Source organism: Anabrus simplex, chromosome 7 (genome assembly GCF_040414725.1).
Source record: "Anabrus simplex isolate iqAnaSimp1 chromosome 7, ASM4041472v1, whole genome shotgun sequence".
NCBI lineage: Eukaryota > Metazoa > Arthropoda > Insecta > Orthoptera > Tettigoniidae > Anabrus > Anabrus simplex.
The window spans coordinates 176,901,083-176,925,509 of NC_090271.1; the positions used below are offsets into that span (position 1 = coordinate 176,901,083).

Sequence of the window (24,427 nt, forward strand, 5' to 3'; positions counted from 1 at the left end):
TATTGTTGATAATGGTGCTTTATGATGTGTCAATTGGTATTGAACAATGTGATTGTGATAATAATGATACTATAAACTAACAAACTCAGGTGATTGTGATGAAGTTTTACAATTTATTTTATATATATAGTAAAACCTGTCTTAACGTACACCTCTCACCGGCGGACACCCCTCATTGGCGGACGATTTTCTGGGTCCGTAATTAAATACCATGTTGTGTATGAGTAATTTACCCCTCTTATACGGACACCCTTTATTACGGACATGGACACACCATAGCCATGAGAAACTCCAATTAAACCTCTCCTAACGGACACTTTCTTTTTCAAAAAATTCTGTATTTGTGTCCTGTATCCAATTAAACCTCTCCTAACGGACACTTTCTTTTTCAAAAAATTCTGTATTTGTGTCCTGTACAGTATGTATTCGCTTACTTTTTGCACAGCCAGTACTTCCAAGAATCCACGAACCTGCTTCGCAGGCGTAGTAGGGGGAGAGGTGATACTCCCACGTGGCGTGTCCCAGGTGGCGGATAGGGGGGTCCTAACCGGCTTGCCGGCGGACTTGAGGGAAATAAAATACCTCTCGCGGACCAAACACACACCCCCTGTGGGTGGGGGAGGCAGACGAATCATACACCCGCGGTATCCCCTGCCTGTCGTGAGAGGCGACTGAGAGGGGCGACCAAGGGATGATTGGATTAGAACCATGACAATGCTTTTGATTAGTACCATCACGCGCGGAACACCATCGGTCGCTTTTACTTGCGAGTGGTACCACTCTGTTAGGTACTCCATATTTTTGTGATGCGTGGCACTCAAGTGGGGTTCGGTGTGGGTTTCCAGTACCCGTGAGTCGTGCCGGTGTGTGCAACACCACGGGTCTGGGCGTTGCCTGTGAGTTGTACCCGTGTGAGCGACACCACGCGTCTGGGCGTAGCCTGTGAGTTGTACCACTATACGAGTGACACCGTAGGGCTGCGTTGCCAGTGATTAGTACCCACTCTGTAGGAACACCACGGGAATACCGGCGCCCGTGATTAGTACACCTAGGTGAGGAACCTCATCGGTTTGCATTGGCTATGAGTGGCACCATTGTGTGAGAAACACCATAGGTCTGCGTTACCTTTACGACGTACAATACTTGTGAGTAATACCTTAATGTTTGGAACACCGTGAGTTTACGCTACCTGATTAGTACCGCAGCTTGAGAAATATCATGGTTCTCCTTTACTACCGATAAGTGCCATTAGCATCATTGTGCTTTATAAGTGGTCCCCTGGTCACTAATACTATTATTTACAATCTTTTTTGAGTCTGATCCACTGTTTTTTTTTTCGTGTTTGTTTTTGTTGTGTTCATGTCCATCCATTCATTCTTCATGACTTTTTTTAAAATTTTGATCAGTGGATGCTTTTCAATTTTTCGTTGTTATCTCATTTTGTACCATTAGGCGCCGATGACCTCGATGTTAGGCCCCTTTAAACAACAAGCATCATCATCATCATCATCATCATCAACTTCCAAGAATCACAGACATCGTAACTTTTGATCCTGGCTGTACACATTCTTGGAAGGCAACACTAAGCTACGCTATCACTTCCGGAAGTTGTGTGATCTGACATGCTGGACAGCGCTGGAATTCGTACCTTCACTGTCAAGTTATTTTCATTGACTCGTGGGCTTTTGATGTGTTCAATTTTATGTTAGTAAGTTGGTGTAAACATGGCTCCGAGGAAGTTTATAACTTTAAAAGAAAAGGTAGGCATAATAGACTATCATAAACGTGAAAAGTGTGGTGTGCGTAAACTGTCCGAAGTGTTGAAGGTTGGAAAGACACAGGCAGCTGAAATTGTGAAAAAGCAAGAGGAACTAGTAAAGGAATGGCATTTAAATGGCAACGAACAGTGCATTAAATTGTTTCAAAGTAGTAGTGGAGCTCTCATTGACAAGGCAACGCTAGAGTGGTTCGCTAAAATAAGAAGTCAGAATGTCCCTGTGTCAGGACCAATGATACAAGCAAAAGCGTTAGAATTCGCGACAGAATTAGGAATTGGAGATTTCAAAGCCTCGAATGGCTGGCTAGAAAGATTCAGAAAGCGACATGGTATCAACTTCAGAGTGATTTGCGGAGAATAATCCAGTGTTAATATGGAGATTGTTGACACCTGGCAAGAAAAAATACCTTAAATCATAAACGGGTATGCTCTGGAAAATATATTGAATGCCGATGAAAATGGATTATTTTTCCGTGCTTTACCCGACAAAACTTTGTGTTTCAAAGGAAATCATCGTACTGGTGGAAAAGTTGCGAAAGAACGTCTTACGGTCTTGTTATGTGCAAGTATGAGTGAAGAACGGGAGGAGCCCGTTGTGATAGGAAAAGCTGCAAAACCAAGGTGTTTTAAAATATGGATGTTACGAAATTTGGTATTGAATAGAAAGCAAATAGGGAAGCATGGATGACCAGAGAAATAATGACAGAGTGGCTAGGACAATTGGACAGAAAAATGATACGCCAGGAGCGAAAAGTGTTACTATTCCTCGATAATGCAGCATCGCATCCGGATACAATTAAGTTGCAAAATGTGAAGATCGTCTTTCTCCACCAAATGTAACATCAGTTTCTCAGCCGCTTGACCAAGGAGTGATCCAGAACTTCAAGGTTATGTACAGACAGTTAGTGATGAAGCACATAGTATCAGAACTTAACGGGAATGAAGTAACCCTTCAAACACTGACAAAGGGGCTATATGTTCTCCAAGCAATTTCATGGATAACCAATGCATGGAAAAACGTCACGGCCTCAACAATTCGTAACTGCTTTCTGAAAGCTGGGTTTTCCGCTAGTGGTGGACATCCCGAAATAGAATCGGATACCCTTCCTGAAGGGGTTGCCTGGCCGAGGCGGTAAAGGCGTGCTCGGTTCGCCCGGAAGGATGTGGGTTCGGATCCCCGTCAGGAAGTTGTAAAATTTAAGAAACGAGATTTCCATTTCCGGAGGTGCACATGGCCCTGAGGTTCACTCAGCCTACACCAAAAATGAGTACCAGGTTAATTCCTGGGGGCAAAGGCGGCCGGGCGTAGAGCTAACCACTCTACCCCATCACGTGCCGAGGTTACGGACAGTGGAAGCCTTTACCTTCCACCCCTCCAAGGGCCTTCATGGCCTGTACGGAGATGACTTTTTACCCTTCCTGACAGCATGGAAACAACAGAAGAGTTGATTCATGCAGCAGGTTACAGTGTACAAGTGAACACCTATATCGAAATTGATTCAGATATTCCAACAGAGTGTGAGAGTGGAGACACGAAAACTATTCTTCAGTCAATCCAAAGGAAGAAGTACAAAAATGATTCTGGCGAAAGCAGGAGTGAAGGTGATGCTAATGACTACTTTGAAGAAAATACGGAAATGATTGTGCTGCCAATAACCTCGTACAGTGAGGCTCTCAGCTTTGTTAAGCGACTGAAAGAATTTTATTATAAACAAAACGATGAAAAAGGTGTAAATTTGACCCAGGATTTAATTGCACATAGTGAAAACATCATTGCTAAACCAAAATGGACAAAACAAAGGAACATTAAGGATTTTTTCAAGTGCTAATGTTTTCCTGTACTGTGCTAGATATTGCTACATCTACATACTGATTTGAAGTTTCAAAAACTCATACGTTCTTCTTAATTTTAACATAGTGTTCAGTGTGCTCAATAGAGGTTTCCATAGAAGTGTTTTTGTCTCTTTAATACAGTGCATCGCAGCCGCAGCAGCCATCTACAACTTTCTCATGTGAGTACAGTGCAGTATATTGTACAATACTGTATACAGTATACAATTAAAGGCACATTTGCGAGAATTGTTAACACATACAATACATGGGTTATTGTGTTCCAACTTATGTTTAATGGTACTGGTTTCATAACCTCTCGCGGGCGGACACCCCTTCATAACGGACATTTTTTTCGGTCCCGAAGGTGTCCGTTATAGGGAGGTTTTAATGTGTGTGTGTATATATATTGTTATAGTGACTGAAATCCATTTCTTTTCAGTTTTGATTCAGTTAGTTTTTAATTGTTATCTGTCGAAACTAATGTATGAAATAAATACAATTTAGAAAACACCTGAAAAAGAAAAGAGAAAACGTAACAGATTTTAGCTGGTACATACAGTATTATTTGAAATATTAAGTTTAATTAAAGCAGTGCTATGGGTGCTAACTCAAGAGCATTCAAAGTATTTCAGATGTGCAGTAGTCTCGAAGTTTCTGGTATACAACTCTAAATTAGTTTCTTTTTCAGGTACAATCTGTTATTGTATGTTTTCATTTTCAAGTATTTTCTAAATTGTATTTATTCATAAATTAGTTTCGACAGACTGAAGAACCTAACAGTTATAAAATAAAAAGCTTTAAAACACAGTAAGAGTGAACAGTTAAACCACATGAGGATTGATTGTGTTTATCTGAGCGACAACTTTGTTGTAGTTAATGAAAATGGTCAAGGAAGTATCAATTTACAAAATCTGAAATCTATTCCTAAACTAAACAAAAAGACTTCCCCGAAACTTAAAAAGTGAGGTTAGGATGTGGCAAGGCTACTAAACCTAACCTCCTTGTTAAGAGAGCAAATACCAGAATGAGAGCGCTACTATTTCTGAAGAGGAGAGAAGAACATTATTTGAAAACTACTAAGGAGGAGAAAAACATTATTTGAAAACTACTATGGAATTAACAGTATTCAACGGCAGGAAGATTGGTTGCTCTCACGTACTCAGCAGATCCCAGTTAAAACGTAAAAAAAATCCAACGAGTAGTTGACTGTATATTATTGAATATAATAGTATACATGAAGGAGTAAATAAAGTGTGTCTGCAGTTGCTCTGTGCTTTATACTTATGCAAAACCCAAGGTAAACAGAAAAGTGTCAATAAATAGGAAACAACAATGGCTTAGAAAATAATGCTGTTGCCGTATTAATATATCCTTTATATCCTTTCATGAGCAGCAATGTGCCAATGTTAATAACAGCTAATGATATCACAAAAACTCAAAAAACAGACATGTACATTTCACATGGCAGAACCAGCCAGAATCATGAAACACAACATATTATGATGCTATTATATGCTATATTATGATGGTATTTTTCCCATCATTCACAGAGATTTCACACTAAGGGATGGGGTTTTGACCATCTGCTCATTCTCCCTTCCCCTCTCTGCCCAACCCTCCTGCTCCTCCTCAACGTGAAGTAGCTAGTGTTGTAAACAGAAAACTACATAAAACTATTTTTAGGGGTGCCAACTGTGAGGCTCAAACCCACCATCTCCTGAAAGCAGGAGCAAAATCATTGCTATTCTGAAGCCTGGAAAATCCAATAGTAAACCAGAGAGTTACAGACCAATTGCCCTATTGAGTGTACGTTACAAATTAATAGAAAGACTCCTCCTAAACAGAAATGCTCCAAGATTACTAGCACAAATGCCCAAAGAGCAAGAGGGATTTAGGCCTCGCCACACCTGTACAGACCAGGTTTTGTCACTAACGATATTTACTGAAGCAAGATTCTAACAGTGCTTGAAAACATCTGTGGCATTCATCGATATTAAATAGTACTGACAGGGCTGATTTAAATATGTAACTGATTTTCAGTGGTGAATAGATTGAAGTCAATACAGACCAAAGCAAATTAAACCACAATGGTTAAGTTAATAAATTAAAGCTGCATACGACACTGTACAGAGAGGAGGTCTAATTTACAAGCTACTCAGTAATTCCCTGCAAGACTGTTGCCTGTCTAGTAAATAACATGGTGAGTAACAGACTGTCCAGAGTTGTCGTGGATAGCACAGTTAGTGCAAAAAGGAAACTAAGTGACAGACTACCACAAGGTTCTGTTCTAGCTCCACTCCTTTTCAGCTTGTACATAGCTGATATGCCTAAGGCAAAAGCAAGGAAGTTGGGATATACAGATGACTGGACAATAGCCACAAGGAACTCGAACATAACAAATACTGAGACCACACACACAACAGATATGAATGTTCTAGGAGACTATTTCTGCAAATGGAAACTCCAAACAAGTATGACCAAGTCTGAAGTTCCTTCTTTCCATCTGAACAACCATATGGCTCACGGATCTCAGAGTATATTTTGATAACATCCTTTCTTGATACAATCAGCATCCTCAGTATCTGGGTGTTACTTTGGATAGAACTTTATTCTTCAAACAACATTTTTTAAAGACACCTTCAAAGCTGAGATCACGTAATAACATTATCCAGAAACTATGTAGAACATGGGGCTCTAATGCTTCACCTCTTCGGCTATTGGTCTCTATCTGTAACAGAACACTGTGCCCCCGTGTGGTTAAATAGCCCTTCCATCAGGAAGATTGATTTTGAAATCAACAAAACAATGTGACTGATCTCTGGTACCGTTAAGTGCATCCCTACTCAATGGCTTCCAGTTCTGAGCTACATTGCTCCACCTCATCTCCGCACATGTAATGTTCTGGTCAAAGAGCACCACAAGATACTCCAAAACCAGGATCTTCCTATTCATGCTGACATATCTGACGATTTTCAAACCAGTCTTCGTTCAAGCCGAAGACAGCCATGGGACTAACCAGTGAGAACTTCGACATACGACAAAGGTCCCTTAATTGGAAGATTTTCCCTCCTCAGGAGTTTCAAAACATGACATTAGTCACATCTGAAGTTCTTGGATGTGATCTACCTCGCATATTATGTTCAAGTGGAACAAGCTACCTTTTCTGAAGTGCGACTGTGGAGCCGATAAGACAAACGGTGACAGTCATTCAAGATTGTCCCATACGAGCCTACGGAGAATACATCAAGGATTTCGCCTTCGTGACTTCTGCATCAGTACACATTTTGAAATTAGATTTTGGATTGTGATCAACTTTGTTTTCTATAAAATGTCAATGAGTACCATACAATTATTAATAATCAATTTTCTCATCAGATCGAGCAAATATCCTTGTCAAGGTGTTAATCATATTTCTACTTAATAACAGAGTAGGCCTAATCAAAAAATATTCAACAGCTGAAGTACCAACCTTTAAAGCATGATGTAAAATTTTTCATTCGTGCATCATCTAAGAACAGCTGAAACATAAGATATAATAAGTAATTATTATTTATAACTATCCAAGTACAAAGTTATTATTATATTAGCTTTTGCCTTCAAACACATGAAAATTAATTTTGTACCTATTTATTGTACTACTGAACAATGGAAACTGTATCCAAATGCATTCAATATCTTCTGAGTAACATTGAAACATGCTGACTTGTTGGCTTCTGTTGATTCATTGACGGAAGTTGAATATTTTCATTAGAAGAGAGTCAAGAATTTTGTCTGGTTTGTGTAAATAAACTGCAGCCTTTCAGCTTCAATTTAGCATAAATGTTGACAATGCAGTATATGAAAGATGACAACTATTTACAACAAACAACTAAAATCAACCCATACAAAATCGTTGAAAGTGGTGATATACTGTAACACCACGATAACCAAGAAACACAAGTACTGGTGCTTCTAAGAGGTATACCATTAAAACTGAGGTAAAAAATGTGCATGGTACTAGAATTAGGTACTTCAGGTAACTCCGGATTCCATTAAAACACACCATGTGTGGAGCTATAGAGTTACCATAGGTATGCAGTCAGTGAACACGTGAAGGATGTTAAAGAATTTACTTCAAATGACTTGGCAGAATCCAAGAAAGAATCAAACAATGAAAAGTAACAAATTAATTCTAGTTTTTAAACAAATTAGCTCTAAGAGCACTTTCTATGAATGTATTCAGCTGTCATCAGAAGAGAGGTTAACTTATTTCTTATAAAGACTGTAGTAATTTAGTTTCCATTGCTAGACTGAATAGTTTTGTGGTTCAATAATTTAAAGATGGCTAATTCTATTCTAGCATAAAATTCTATTAGGCAATACCCTTCCTGTTAACCTCCAGTGTGCATCCAACCCTTGCCCCATTTCTCTATAGGGTTGGATATAAAGTGAGACGAATCTTTGTAGCAAGTTTTTACAACCAAATTTCCTTCCTGATGTCAACCTCATCAGTGGAGTTAATGAGATTAAATTTATAACACGATATATATGATAGTAGGGAGGGAGAGGGTGAATCGCGGTGCCAGCACATAGCCGACTCCTGTGAATAGCACCAAGGAGTCTGCTCAAGACTTAACATCCCCATTGAACAGACGAATCACCATCATTATCATATGCCCTCATTCCATATGAGAGTGGGGGGGGGGGGGAGGATCAAATATAAACAGGATTTTATTTAAATTAATTTATTGAAAAACACAAGGCAATTACAATTTATTTTTCCACATAGTTTCCTGCTTTGGAAATGCATTTTTCCCAGCGTATGAGCAGCTTTTTGATGCCCTCATCATAAAAAGAACAGGGTCGTATCACCAGCCAGTTGCACACGATGTCTTCCACACTCTCGTCATCTTCAAATCATTGCCCTCCTAGGACTTCTTTAAGCGGTCCGAAGAAATGGAAATCGCAGGGCGATAAGTCTGGACTGTAAGGAGGATGATCAAGTGTAGTCAAGTGCATTTCCTGCAGCTTGGAGACAGTGTTACAGTCAAAAGGCGAGGGACCCATCTGGAACACACTTTACAGAACTGTAGGTCGTTTGTGATGATTTCTTGACAGCTCCCATCCTGATACTCTCGCCCGTTGATCGTCGTCAATAATGTCTTTAACCGCACAAATGTTTTTGTCTAATGCTGGTCCGAGGACAGCGATCGTGTTACTGATTTTCCACCCGTTCTCGTCCTTCCTTGAACTTTTTATGCAAGGCAAACAAACGCGTCCTTCGCAATGTTTGATCACCAAACTGTGCAGTCAATCTCTGGCATATTTCCGCCGCTGTAACTCCTTCACGAGCAAGAAATTTTATAATTATGCGTTGCGCAGCAGAGGGGTGCACCTGTTGCCCTGATATTGTGAGCGTTACTGATGAAACAGTAGGAAATATCTAACAGCACACTCTCCCCACTCCTAACGGTCCCGCCTAATCATAGCAGAAGCGCGGGGCCAGTCCTACCAACTGTTGATGTTCAGGAACAAAAATCCTGTGTATATTTGATCGACCTTCATATGAACATTGCAAAATAGGTTTGGAACTGAATCCAGACTTTAGACACACAATCTAGTGATTAGAAATTATACACCACGAACTTCCCTATCCTGCCAGTCAACATTTCAACATTCTAATGGTGAATTTTTTTTCAAACAATGGGGTTTGAACGAGCTAACCATATAGATCTGACACCTTAATGATAATGGCCACCAAGAGAGCCATGTTAATTAAAATCTGATGAATTAACACTGACCTCCCACAGTGCCATTTCTAAGAGTTTGTGCACAGGTCAAAGACCACTTGTAGTTCATGAACTAGTAAATGGCAACACGGAAGTTAGGAATGATATATGTGATGGAGGGGAGGTCCACTGATAGCATGAAGAAAAAGGGGACGGATCATATTTAAGAATGAACCAATCTCAGAGCCAAAAGAGAAAAAATTGACCAATGGAGGTTGAAAAAAAAAAAAAAAGTTTTGTCTAGGCGGTACCTGGCATGAATAATTAACAGCAAGGCTGCATAATTAACAGTCCTGTGGTCATCGTACATTTATCACCAGTATAAGCTACAGAAGGGTCTTCAACTTGATCTATAATTTTTCCAACACGGATTGAATATTTGGCTCCACAATGTGGTCATTCAATACTCTGCCACATCCAGCAATTCAGCCTTTTTCTCCACCTGGCCTACTATGGTGAAAAATTTGGTTTTGAATTGAGACTCATTATAGCGTGGCCTTTAAAACCATCCACTATCACTTTTTTTTTTTCCATTCACTTGGAATAATGTTGTGACATGTACTGTATGCTACAGTCTGTGTTCCTTGTGCAGTTGCACATTTCCATGTGCAAAGCAAGTACAGAATAAACTATGGTTTGAACAATGCTGAACTCAGAGAAACACCAGCATAAAACATTATCGTTGACTCTCCAAAATCCACAAAACCTATAATAATATTACATGCTATTATTATTGTTGTTACTCAAAAAGTGTGATAGAGGTGAGAAACAAAATTATTTATAACCTCTTTGCATATGTACAGTACATTTATTTTCTATAAAACCATATACATCACAATAATCCTGCTTTTCCAGTAATAAGCTACAGAAGGGTCTTCAACTTGATCTGTAATTTTCCCAACACTTATTGAATATTTAGTACAATCTCCATAATGCGATCCTTCAATACTCTGCCACATCCAGTAATTCAGCCTTTTTCTCCGCCTGGCATACTATGGTGAAAAATTTGGTTTTGAATTGAGACTCATTATAATGGCCACCAAGTGAGCCCTGTTACGTAAAATCTAATGAACGAACACTGACCCCTCACAGTGCCATTTCTAAGAGTTTGTGCACAAGCCAAAGACCACTTGTAGTTCGTGAACTAGTAAATGGCAAAGCTGAAGTTAGGAATGATATATGTGATGGACTGAGAGGAACGGATTACTGAGATTGTACCATGTGTGTTTAAAAGTATTGGTGATATAATGACCTATGCTATAAAATCACTGGCACTGTGAAAAGCAATCAGGATAATTCCTCTCTTGACCTACAGATCATTTTGACCACTAAAAGGAAAAACTTAATGAACTAATAACCTAGAACAAATAAGTCCCCAAAACCTAATAAGGTGTATGTGATAATTAACAGGGTCCAGACTGTAGACAGGATCATTTTTACTGAAAATCAGTGATGAGCATAGTCAGCAAAGTAGGAAAAAGGACTGGGTCCTAAACACTCCAAAGCATAGTCAACTTTCACCTTCCAACTTAGTTGTTCTCACATTTGGTTAATAAGCATATCAGACACAGTTTGTAATAATGCCAAAGAGATCAAACTTCCCTGATATTGCTAAATTTGAATCAACAAAAAGTGAAATAGCCAATATAGCCAATTGTGTTGTTGTTGCTTCATGTAAGGAGCTTGGAACACTAATACAGATGATATTTTACTGGCTTGTAGGCCAGGGTCCAATTGGTTTCCAATTTTTCATTGCAGACTTTGCCCATCCCTTTCAAAGGCTTGCTCTCTCTGAATGTCAGTAGTGATCAAAAGGACAACAAATCCACTATAGCCTACAAGCCCAAAAAATTTATTCTGCATTCATTGTGACGCCCGCCATGAAAGCCAAAGCTATTAGGCTTGGGAGATCTTGATCATCAGCACCATGTACTTGGTAAGTATACATCTAAGGAACCATAATCGATGCCCACCTGGTGGCCACAATAGTTAAGGTGCCAAATAGATATGGTCTGATACCTCAGTTAGCCCGTTTGAGTCCTGCTGGTGGAAAAAAATAAGTCACTATCAGTAGGATAGGAGATGTCATAGTATAGAATTTATAATCACTGATTGCTTGCTAAAAGCCTGGATTCCATTCCAAACCTCTCTGCAGTGTTCATATGGAATGAGGGCATATGGTACTGTTGATAATGATTGTCTGTCCGGTGGAGATGTTAAGCCTTGAGGAGATCTTTTGATGTTATATGGCAGGAGTAGGCTATGTGCCGACACTGGGTTTCATTCATCCTCTCCCTAAGTGATTACCGTCATCATCTCACACCCACAAGGGGCCAATTACCTAGACGTTAGGCCCCTTTAAACAACAAACATCATCATCATTATTATTATTATTATTATTATTATTATTATTATTATTATTATTACACCCACATGTGCAGGGCACCCATGAGCATCAAACAGAAAGATCTGCACCAGGTGAGCCAAACATGTCCTCTGACTCTCCTGGCAGAAAAAAAAAAAAAACACACAAAGTGTCTCCTCTACAGTGTTCATAGCCAGTTTCATAAGACAAATTCCTTCTCTAAGTTAAGCACGACTTTAAACTATGAATCAGACTGTAGTTATTCCATCAACAGAACTATTTCCCCAGCATTAATTCACACATACATACACTATCTTCATTATAGACTGTTATGCCTTTCAGCATTCAGTCTGCAAGCCTCTGCAAATTAACAAAGGGCAACACAATCCTCTATTTGCAACTAGCTTCATGGCTTTGTTTTAAATTAATTTTGTGTGCCTATTTCTAGCCGAGTGTAGCCCTTGTAAGGCAGACCCTCCGATGAGGGTGGGCAGCATCTGCCATGTGTAGGTAGCTGCGTATTATTGTGGTGGAGGATAGAGTTATGTGTGGAGTGTGAGTTGCAGGGATGTTGGGGACAGCATAGACACCCAGCCCCCGGGCCATTGGAATTAACCAATGAAGGTTAAAATCCCCGACCCGGCCGGGAATCGAACCCGGGACCCTCTGAACCGAAGGCCAGTATGCTGACCATTCAGCCGAGTCGGACATGGCTTTGTTTAAATCCACACTTCTCATTCAAAATCAAATCTAAGTATCATCCATTTCGTCTCCATTTACTATTCTTATCCTCCAAAGTCTAACCTAATATTTTCCTAAGTAACCTATCCTCCTCAATTCGCATCACACGACCCCACCACCAAAGCCAACTTATACATCCATCACATTTATTCCTAATTTGGCCTTTATATCCTCAATACAACTAGGTTACCTGTAGTAGTTACCACCTTTTTGCACCAGCAATCACTCTTGCTTCTTTCATATTTATTATGAACAAGATATCCCGAGTCCAACCAACCTACCACTCCTGTAGACTAAAGTATGTCTGAAGACAGACTGATGAAGAGACATTTTTGTCCTGGGAGCCAACTTCGTTCTTACAGAATACTGTTGATCACAACTGCAAGATCACTAAAATAGGTTCATATTCTCTACCCAACATTCAGTCCTGTTAGGTTTCTTCCTTACTGACATCACTTTAGTTTAGGAAATGCTAATCTTCTTGTCATACCAAGATATTAGATTGGACGCTTTCAGCACAGAACAAGTCGTGACAGACCTAGGCCAAGCAGCTACTATGTCCCTCCCATTTTAAAGCTTTCAATAAATAATCCATAATAATAATAATATTAATAATAACAACAACTCAGCTTCTATACACAGGTATTTCTATCTTGTGCCATATAGGCTGCCTGTGCATTAATTTCAATATTCCATTTTACTCTACCAGATGGCAAAGTAAACCAGATCTCACTTGGCTGAGTTTTAATGAATTTTGTCCACCAAGCACCAAAATATCACCAGAATCTTTTTCCACCCTTCAAAATTCAGACTACCTCTGCTGTGTTTGAACTTATCATCTTGGTATCCTAACAATGGCACTTCCTCTGATCTACAGAGGGAGCTTAGTATATGATCAATGTACGATATTAGGAAAAATAAAGGTGAAGGATTACAGTCTTGTCAAACCCTTCTAACTACTATAAACAAAGAAATCATACTGCCATCAAATCTTATGGAATGCAATTTGCTTTACGTCACACTGACACAGATGGGTCTCATGGCAACAATGGGAGAGGAAAGGCCTATAAGTGGGAAGGAAGCAGCCGTGGCCTTAAATAAGGTACAGCCCCAGCACTTGCCTGGTGTGAAAATGGAAAATCACAGAAAACCATATTCAGGGCTGCCGACAGTGGGGTTCAAACTCACTATTTTCCGGATGCAAGCTCACAGCTGCGTGGCCCTAACTGCACAGCCAACTCACATGATTCAATTCTTACAGCATCTGTGTTGTCAACACCAAGGTCTTTTATGGCCTGTGATAACGTACCCCTAATCCTTCATTATGGCTAACATCCTCTCCATTGGTTTTCTCTGTCATATGCCTTCTGCAGATCTATGAAATATAACTGTCTATTCCTCTCATAATAGTTTTTAATCACTTGATGCATACTGAAAATATGGTGCCGGCAGCTCCTCTGTGGTCTGAAACCATATTTGTTTTCACCCAATATAATCTCCATCACTGATAGCACCATCCTTTCCAAAATACTCGTGAATGCCTTGTCTGAAATATTGATCAATGAAAATATCTGGATAGATAGGTGAAATTACTTCTAGTAGCATACATAAAATGGCTTAAAATTACCGTCTTCCTCTCACCATTAAGAGTGATGATGAGGATCCTTATATTAGTACTCAGTCTACAGTAACACCCCATTATGAATCCTTCGATCACATGTATTTAATTGCAACGTACAACCTACAAAGCAAGATACTAAGATTAACCTTTTAGATTACAACAGGCCTGTTGTGATAGACACTGTTGCTAAGAAATACGATGTGCTCATTAAAAACCATTTCTGTATTTCTTACGTGGATATTTTTTCTAAGAAGTATAATATCTTCATTAAAACCATACCTGTATTTCTTATGAATTGATACAAAACACAAGAGACAAGTATCACTTAGATGGACATTAAGTGAGGTTAATTATTCAAATCATGAAAGAATCCATTAGGATTTCAGTACTAGGTACAAGCATTTAAAAATAAAACACGTCATATTCCTACCATTCCCTGGTGATCAATAAAATAGAAGTATTCTCTAACTCCTTCTTCTGGAGACTGACCCTGCATATAACAGATCAGTCTTGTTTGTCGATTTACACCGCTAAAACTTGTCTTGGCAATATTTACAAATTTTGGACCACAGGACTGTAGTATCTTCAGCGTGCTTAGTTTCATGATAAATGATCGTCTTGTTAGTCGTTGATACTGTATACAATCAAAACGTCGTTATCAGCTGTTGAAATGTCAACCTCCAATGCCAAGACACCTGACTCACAAGAAATATTTTCGAATGGCTAAAAATAAAACTTTGAATTAAATTTGGAAGGAATACGAGGAATGAATATTCAAATTAACAGCTTAAAATTAGGCCTTGACCTTAGAATTTGATTATTTCTTGCTTTGACTTGAGTCATTCGAAAATTTACAAGGATATTTTCAGGGACACCAATAAAAGCAGATAAAAATTCCCAGATGATTACTGAATTTACCCCGGACCGTCATGTGAAGTGTGAACTGATACTTCTTCTTCTTCTTCTTCTTCTTCTTTGTTTGTTCTTGGACTCTGCGCAGCGCACTACGTCCAGTCACTGGGTTGTTTAAAACTTCACCAATCAAAGTGTCTGTTACAAAAAGGGATAGATTTGAGGGTAGTGGGAAACGGAAGTACACACTAGTGTATTGAGAGAGGTTGTGTAGGAAAGAGACATGAGGAATAGTTGAGGCGTCTAATACTACAGATATGTACAACAGAACAAGTTGACATGTGTTAGGTTGCAGGGATTTAGCACGGGGACACAGGGTTCTACATCTTCACGCCAGTGTGATCTATCACGGCGATTTACTACTATAGACATACATGACCAGATCACAAATAAGGGAGGCAGGATCGTACAGATTAAAGCAGGATATTACATGCGTGAAAAAAGTTAGTCAGTAACTCAGCTAAGCGAACTGTCGGATGGTATACTAAACAAGAAATAGTGAGAGGAAGTTGAAATCCGAGTGATAGTAAAGTGGAAATGAGATGTTGTTGCTGTCGGGGATATTTCTCACATTGAAACAAAATATGATTTATAGTGCCGACATAGTGACCACAATTACACAAGTTGTTTTCCTTAATCTTTAAACGATACAGATGTTCCGGTGTACAGGCATGATTCAAGCGAAGTCTGACTAGAGTAGTGATATGACGTCGAGTGTACTTGCCTTTTGCGAACCATGGTTTAATAGCAATGTTATTTTGAATATTGTAGAAATGTGTACCTTTAAATTGTGCAGATTGACGCCAATGTTCGTTCCACTTTTCTCGGAGAAATTTCTGACAAATTGTCCATACATCATTGTGTGGGAGTGCAATATGGTAGCGTAGTCCTCGTCCATCAGCTGCCTCATTGGCCAGCTTATCGGCCATGACATTGCCTGTTATGCCAGAATGTCCTGGCACCCATGTAAATAATACGGAACGATTTATTATAGTTAGATCATACAAGAGTTGTCGTAGATTTTCTATATACCAATTGTCCGCCTTTGTAGGATTTTCTAATGCTTGAAGAACACTGAGAGAATCTGTACAGATGAGGGCCTTTTGGATCGTAGAATGTTTAATATATAGTAACACTTGACGAACTGCAAATATTTCAGCTGTGTAGATGGATGCGTATTGGGGTAAGATGAATTGTTTAGATAATTGCAGCAGAGGGGAATAAAAAGCAGCTCCTACGTCGGATGTGTCTTGATGTTTTGATCCGTCAGTATGAAATGGAATGTATTGATTATATTGATCTATAATAATTTTGAATGACTTAGTTGCTATCAGTCTGTTTAAATTCTCGGAGATACTGGAATCATCGAATTTTGTACGGATGATATTAGGTAACTGTATAGTCGCAGGAAACATGATAGAGTACTTAGGGTGCGTTCTTGTTTGAACAACCTGAGGTCGTAAATATATAAACTGAACATAAGCCCACAGGAGTGCCGGATATTTGTGTTGTACTACAGGTCCATTTCCAAAATATTCAGATAATAACTGCAGCTTGGGAAGAATCGGATGATGATATCGGGCCATTTTCTTGAGAAGATATTTAGTAGCGACATGTTTGCGTCGTAAATGTAACGGTGGTTCGGTAATTTCAGCTAGTAAAGCATTTGTAGGAGTCGAATTCATTGAACCTGTAATCAGTCGAGCAGCTTTGTACTGTATTTTGTCTAATCGCTGTTTTTGATCCAATGAAGCCATATCTATAAACTGACTACCATAGTCAAAAACAGACCTGATAATGTTTTTATATACAGTTAACAGGATAGCTGGGTCAGCTCCCCAGGTTCTGTTCGTTAAGGATCTTAATACATGTAGCTTTTGTTCCGTTTTGCGACAGATCTCTGTAATATGATTTTTCCACGATAGTTTATTATCAATCGTTACCCCTAGATACTTAACGGTTTCTTTGACGGAGATTTCCTGTTCACCGCATCTAATGGGAGACTTATCATATATACGTTTGTGGGTAAATATGAGAATTGAACTTTTTGCCGGTGCTATCTCTAAACCATTTTGTATCATCCACGTCTGCAGGAATTCTAAAGTCTTCTCTAGAGTAAGACGACATTCTTCTATGGTATTTTGAGTGCAGTAGATTACTATATCATCGGCATATTGCAGTATCCGAGCCGTTTTTACAATTTCCTTTTCAAGATCCGCAGTATACAACATATACATAATCGGACTTAAAATGTCCCCTTGTGGAAGCCCAACGGATACAGAGCGGCAATTGCTTTGATGAGCGATTTGAGGGAGACTTACGCGTCGATACGTATATAATTGTCCTAAGATATTAAGCAACGTGGAAGGAAAATCCATAGTACGTAGCTTCTGGAGTAGGATGGGAATATGAACATTGTCATAAGCACCTTTAATATCTAAAAAGGCAGCCATAACGTGTTGTTTTCTGGATTTTGCTAACAATATATCGACTAATAAGATATTCAAAGCATCTGTCGTGCTGCGGTCTTTGAGGAATGCAAACTGGTACTTCGGTAGTAATTCATAATATTCGAGAGCCCACATTATTCTGTTGAGTAAGATCTTTTGAAACAGTTTCCGAATACAAGAACTTAGACAAATTCCTCTGTAACTAGTTGGATCATATTTCGGTTTACCAGGTTTCTTGATAGGTACTAATACGAAATAGTTCCACTCCATAGGTATAGTACCAAATTCCAAGATATATTCAAATTTGTGAAGGAGGATATTCTTAGCTTGTGGGGGTAAACTTTTAAGCATATGATAGGATATATAATCCATTCCTGGGGAAGTGGTTTTCGTATGATATAAAGCAACATCGAATTCCGATGGGATGATAGGTCGCAGCAAGGTTTGAAATTTATGCGTAATACCAGTTAGCGGATATTGGAGCTGAGGTACGACATAATCAGGAGTTAGAGTTTGATAAAATTGAAGGAGAGTCGTACTATCCCAGTCGTTATGGGGTGGATTATTGCGGTTGGAGTTGCATAAATTTCTAATTGCAGACCAGACGTCTTGAAGAGGAGTTTGCCTATTTAATGAAGTTGTGAACATTTTCCAAGCCAATCGGCGTTTCTCATTGAATAATTTTTGGATCTGGGCGGCTATTTTCTTGTATTGAAGATAAGACGCCATTGTCCCGTCATGCCGGAATTTCCTTAAAGCATTTTTTCGACGCTGTACACATGCCGAACATTCTTCATCCCACCATCGAACGTGTGGGGAATATTGAGACGAGTATTTCATTTCAGGTGGATGGTACGTGTCTAAATACAGCGTTATAATATTTAGTAATGTCTGGTATTGATCATTATTCCCTTCGTCATCGACAAGGGACAAGTTATCCTGAATATACCTTTGAAATAAGGAAGTATCCATATGTTTCATTTGTCGTACACTCTTCGGAAATTTTTGTGGCTTTCGGAGCTCGGTTGATGTGATAGTAATAAAAATAGGAAAATGATCACTTTGGTGGGTATCATTCCCTGTTTGCCACAAAAGCTTATGAGCCAAATCAATAGTTGCAATAGTCAGATCGACAGCACTGGGATTAGTATTGGGCGCAGTGATCCTTGTTGGTGATCCATCATTCAAAATTGTAAGAGGGGATTTATTTATGATGTTCTCGATATCCCGGCCTTTTTTGCAGCAAGAAACACTTCCCCAAATTGGATTATGGGCATTGTAATCGCCCCCAATAATAGTGGACGTGTGGAATTGTGCGAAGAAATTCCTCCATTGGTCATATGTCGGTCTAATTTTAGGAGGACAATATAAGGAAACTACGGTTAAATTATTGATAGTAATTGCGATTGTTTGAACATTGGGAATGTCGTATTTGATCTCTCTGACTTGGAAATCGATACTATTTTTAATAAGGATACACACACCATGCGCAACATAACCATCTAAACGTATGACATTGAAACCAGTGACTCGGAAGTGATAGTTTCGTTTGAGCCATGTTTCACTAAGGATAACGATTTGTGGATCAAAAACTTGTATAATCTGAATTAACTCGTGTTTCTTGTTTAAAATACTCCGACAGTTCCACTGCAAAATTCTCATTTTTTATGATGTGTTAATAGAGTAATAACTTCATCGTGTAAAACTTTAAGTAAATGACGCCACTGAACATCTTGTCCCATTTGATTCATTATGAAGTCAAATTTTTTCGATAATTCTTGAAATTTCCCCTCAGACTGAATGCGTACATTAGAAGATTCACCCTTCTTAGAGACAGAAGCCTCAGGAACACAGTTCCCAGAACGGACTTGGTCTGTACTAGTAGAACTATGAATTTGGGGTACATTCCCAGAGTTAGAAAGTAACTGAGATCTGATTGCCGGAATCGATTGTTGGTCTCGTGAAGGGTCCCTTATCAAATTCATGTAGTTACTTCTATCGAAACCTGGTCTACATGGTTTTCGGGGTGGGCTAGTTACAATAGCAGAAAACTTCCTTTTACGAGGGGTTAATGTGTCAGACGTACTAGAAGAAGGTACCAACGAGGGGAAATGTTGCGGTAATGTTAAAGGATTAAAATCCTGTTCCAAAGGAGCAAAATAATTTTTTACTTCCAAGAAAGACTTATTCTCAACACTCATGATCCGTTTAATTTCCTTCTGTCTCTGATGTTCGGTACACCTTTCATCCCCTGCCGGATGATTTCCGTCACAATGGATGCATTTCACCAATGTCTGTGTACACTCCTGGGTGTTATGAGTTAATGCACATTTCCCGCAGCGAGGTTCCCTAGCTCTGCAATTTGTCGATGGATGGCCATATCGTTGGCATTTACGACAAATGAGGGGTGCAAAAATGAATGCTTGGACTTCCAGAATGACATTAAAGATGGAAACGGTCTTTGGTAGTTGTTGAGATTGAAAGATGACCTTTACCGTACCGGTAGGGATGTATTCGGTCTTACCCTCTTTGGACGATCTGCGATTCATTCTTTGAACCTTGATCACTGGGTATGGTGAATCAATGTACTTTAATAGTTCAGTCTCTGATATAGTTGTATCTACCCCCCGCACCAGACCAACTCTGTGGATATTTGAGGAAGGTACAAATGCCTTCAAGCGTTTCTCTTCAAGAATCGGGTTGGAAAGAAAATGATTGGCATCCTTTCGAGTGCTAAAAGTAATTTGAATTCGATTTCTGCCCTTTTTATGAATGGCTTTGATGTTGGGAATCTGCCGTTCATAAAAAAGTCTGCCTAAAGCCATCGGGTGTAGGTATCCTATTTTTTTTCAGGATCATCCGATTCGACATAGACAATATACGGCCCTATGTGCATGTCTGAATAAGTGTTGGGTTTATCATTGTGAGACACTGAATTATTATTAGTGTTAGGAGTTGTAACTCTGTCTCTATCCATAACTTCTTGATTAGGTATATCTTTATCCACAATCATCCCTTCTAAAGAAACTTGTTCCAGTATTAGGTTTTCTTTCGATACCGGAATCGAATCTGGAGGCCTACCCAAACCACCACCTCCACTATCTAGAGACATCCCTTAAAACTATGCACTCTATTACTTATCTAAGGGTAGCCAGTGACAGGACGTAGTCGCTTCACACACTCCGAACAGTTCAGCACCAGGCAAGAACAGCGAACACTATCAGCGATCTGCTTCAGTTGAATGCTCGCACGACACTGTGTGAACTGATACAAAAACCTTGGATATATGATCGAAGCCAAAAACACTGTATGGCAGTTCTTTTGTTTATTGGGCTTCGCATTGCGGTTTACCGAGCCACAATTCGTTGTGATAAGAGATACCCGATCTATGAAGAACGATGCGAAAAGTTTTGTAGAGATAATAATTCTAATGGTCAAAATTTAGTAGCCAAGTCCAAGAAAGAAGGAATCCACAGAACACTAATAGGTCAGGTCAACAGTATATTTCCACGACAATAAAATGATATATCTATATCTACAACCTGTGACAATAAAGTTCGATGAATAGTCCTGTACTCTCAACACAGATGAACAATGCACGGCAGAGACCTTACTGTCCGTCGAAATAGTCCCCTCCCATAACTATGCACTGCTGAGTTCGGCGATACATGTCCTGGAAACATTGCAAGAAGGCTTCCTTTGGGATTGTGTTCAAAAGCCTCGGCAGGTTTCGTTGGATGTCAGGCATATCGTCAAATCTCTTTCCTTTCAAAGCGAGTTTGAGTCGTTTTGATGTGTGACTTTTCGGCTCTGGCCTTTTCCGACGAGGGGATCCCGGAGAACGCCATTCCATGCTTTGCCGTTTTGTTTCAGGGTCGTACCTAAGACACCAGGTTTTATCCTCAGTGACAATACAGTTCAAGAAATCTGGTGTCACATCCGGTGTTTCGACAAAATCCTGTGAAGCCTTTAAACGTGCTGCATCTGATCGTCAGTCAAGTGATGTGGCACAAGACGAGAACACGTTTTCCTCTTCCCGAACTTCTGGGTAACGATTTGTAGCACGGATTCACGGTTCATCTGCAGTACCTCCGCTATCATGCGCACAATTAATCGTCAATCATTCGTGATTAATGTCCTCCCCTTCTCAGTGTTTTCGTCACTGACGGCGGTCGCCGGTCTTCCGCTGCGGGGTTTGTCAGAAAAACTTTCCCGGCCTCCTCGAAAACGGGCGAACCACTCGTACACACGCTTCAAGGACAGTGCTTGGTCTTCATAAACACGTACCAGTATCGCATGCGTCCTTTCGGTGTCTTGCCAAGCTTAAAAAAAAGCTGTACATTGATCTTTTGGTCTTCATACTCCTGTTCGCAGTTCAGAACCAACACACTAAACAGGCACTGTGTCAAACAGGTCTTATACGGCACACACACGATGCTCAACTGAACAACGTTGGGAACAGGTGGTCAAAACCTGCTGCCACGCTGGTGTAGTTAAGGCTCTATAAGATGGGTATGCTTAGCCGCCATTTTGGTTCATACATGCGCAATGGGCCATGTGATAAACTTCTGGTTTCTCCTACGAGCTATCGCTTCGTCACATTGAACGAACGTATTGCTTTAATTACCGCGTGCAGTGACAGAATAGTGCTATATTTGTGTGGATATTTAATATATAATCGTGGGTTGTTCTGCACCTAATTGTAGTAATGTCTCTACTGCAGGATACAGGTTGTTTATATTCCCTTCTGGTGCATTATGCCTCCACTGCCTCTGCTACACCTTCTATTTCAACTGCTGACTTAAACCTGCATACAGCTTCCACTGACATTACTACACCCCTTAATTCATTCGCATTGATCATTCAATATTCAGTTCTGCCCCCAAAGTCCGGCAACAGGAGTTCAACATCCAAACACCACAGTTACAATATTTGTCAAAAGTAACTTCAAATGACAGAAATGATTTGTTGAACGTTGGTGGTAGTACAACAAATGCATTATTGAAAACCAAGATCTGTGGTAGGCCTATATGCAGACAGGTTTTAAACTACGAGCTTTCTGACTCATGCTCTGAAACATTCGTATCTTTTAAAAATTTGGGTTGTCTGAAGAAACCAAATTTTGAAGTTATGTCATTAATTTGTAAGTGTGGGGTCTTCTATAGGGACTACAAGCATTATATAATGCAAAATGGTGCAAACTTGTAACGGAGAAAAGTTTAAATGATAAATAATATACCAGTACAGATTCTCCAACGTGCTGTAAATCAAAAGAAAAAATTGTTAGACACTTCTTCAAATTTCGATCCTATGCTGTTGTGGACTTAAAGAAGAATGTACGGAAACGAGGTAAAATGTATGGGACTGCTTCTGAAAAGAAAAGAAAAATGTAAACAAGGAATGGAATGTTATTGTTTTGTAAATACTGTAATAGTCCGCCTCTGTGGTGTAGTGGTTAGTATGCCACCCCCGGAGGCCCGGGTTTGATTCCCGGCTCTGCCACGAAATTTGAAAAGTGTACGAGGGCTGGAATGGAGTCCACTCAACCTCGGGAGGTCAACGGAGTGGAGGTAGGTTCGATTCCCACCTCAGCCATCCTGGAAGTGGTTTTCCGTGGTTTCCCACTTCTCCTCCAGGCAAATGACGGGAAGGTACCTAACTTAAAGCCACGGCCGCTTCCTTCCCTCTTCCTTGTCTACCCCTTCCAATCTTTCCATTCCACACAAGGCCCTTGTTCAGCATAGCAGGTGAGGCCGCCTGGGCGGAAGTACTGGTCATCCTCCCCAGTTGTAACCCCCGATCCAATGTCTCACGCTCCAGGACACTCCCCTTGAGGTGGTAGAGGTGGGATCCCTTGCCGAGTCCGAGGGAAAAACCAACCCTGGAGGGTAAGCAGATTAAGAAAAAAAGATATACTGTAATAAAAGGATACAGTACATTTGTAAAATATTAAATATAATTCTCTTTTTAAATGTGCTGCCAGAGCAAGTTAACCAATGTTGCAACCCACTGAAGTTTAATAAGGTATGTCGTGTTGAGAAATCATACACCGAGCTCGATAGCTGCAGTCGCTTAAGTGCGGCCAGTATCCAGTATTCGGGAGAGTGAGTTCGAACCCTACTGTCGGCAGCCCTGAAAATGGTTTTCCGTTGTTTCCCATTTTTACACCAGACAAACGCTGGGGCTATACCTTAATTAAGGCCACGGCCGCTTCCTTCCCATTCCTAGCCCTTTCCTGTCCCATTGTCACTGTAAGACCTATCTGTGTCGGTGTGACAACGCAACTTGCAAAAAAACAGAAAATAATTCATACTACTTCTCCTAAAACCAGAGGGATCTCTGTAAAACAAAAGTACTGTTAACTTGCGAAAGTCAAACACTTTCAACATTATCTACAGCTCGAGAGTCACTCCCTTACAAGTCACTGGCAACTGATTATCAGTGCAATACTTCAGGTACCGAGTTCGATAACTGCAGTCGCTTAAGTGCGGCTAGTATCCAGTAATCGGGAGATAGTGGGTTCGAGCCCCACTGTCGGCATCCCTGAAGATGGTTTTCCGTGGTTTCCCATTTTCACACCAGGCAAATGCCGGAGCTGTTCCTTAAGGCCACGGCCGCTTCCTTCCACTTCCTAGGCCTTTCCTATCCCATCGTCGCCATAAGACATATCTGTTTCGGTGCGACGTAAAGCAAATAGAAAAAAACTTCACGTTGGGAGAGAAGATTCAGCTATAGAAGTAGTTACTCTATTCCTATTTTCTTTCCGAATGTAATTTATAACAAGATAACATAACATTTGTTTCATGAATGTTCGGTTGAATAAACTAAAATCCTCTGTTCATTACAACTGCGTAAGCTGATGAGATGCATAAAACTCACTAAAAATTAAGTATATTTTACACATAGATGCCTTTTTTGTTTACTGGTAAATAAAAGGGACTAAATTTTAGAAGAAAGAAA

At 39.9% G+C, this 24,427-nt stretch overlaps 1 protein-coding gene across 1 annotated transcript in view; it reads right to left on the minus strand.

Moving 5' to 3' along the window:
- LOC136877440 (UPF0598 protein CG30010) overlaps positions 1 to 14,959 on the minus strand; it is a 38,808-nt gene extending 23,849 nt beyond the window's left edge. The window contains exons 1-2 of the mRNA XM_067151482.2: positions 14,536 to 14,959; positions 7,080 to 7,128 (exon numbers count right to left, since the gene is read on the minus strand). Of these exons, the coding sequence (XP_067007583.2) occupies positions 7,080 to 7,128; positions 14,536 to 14,709 (223 nt within the window). The 5' untranslated portion in view covers positions 14,710 to 14,959. The remainder of the gene's footprint in view (positions 1 to 7,079; positions 7,129 to 14,535) is intronic.
- Between the last annotated feature and the right edge of the window lie 9,468 nt (positions 14,960 to 24,427).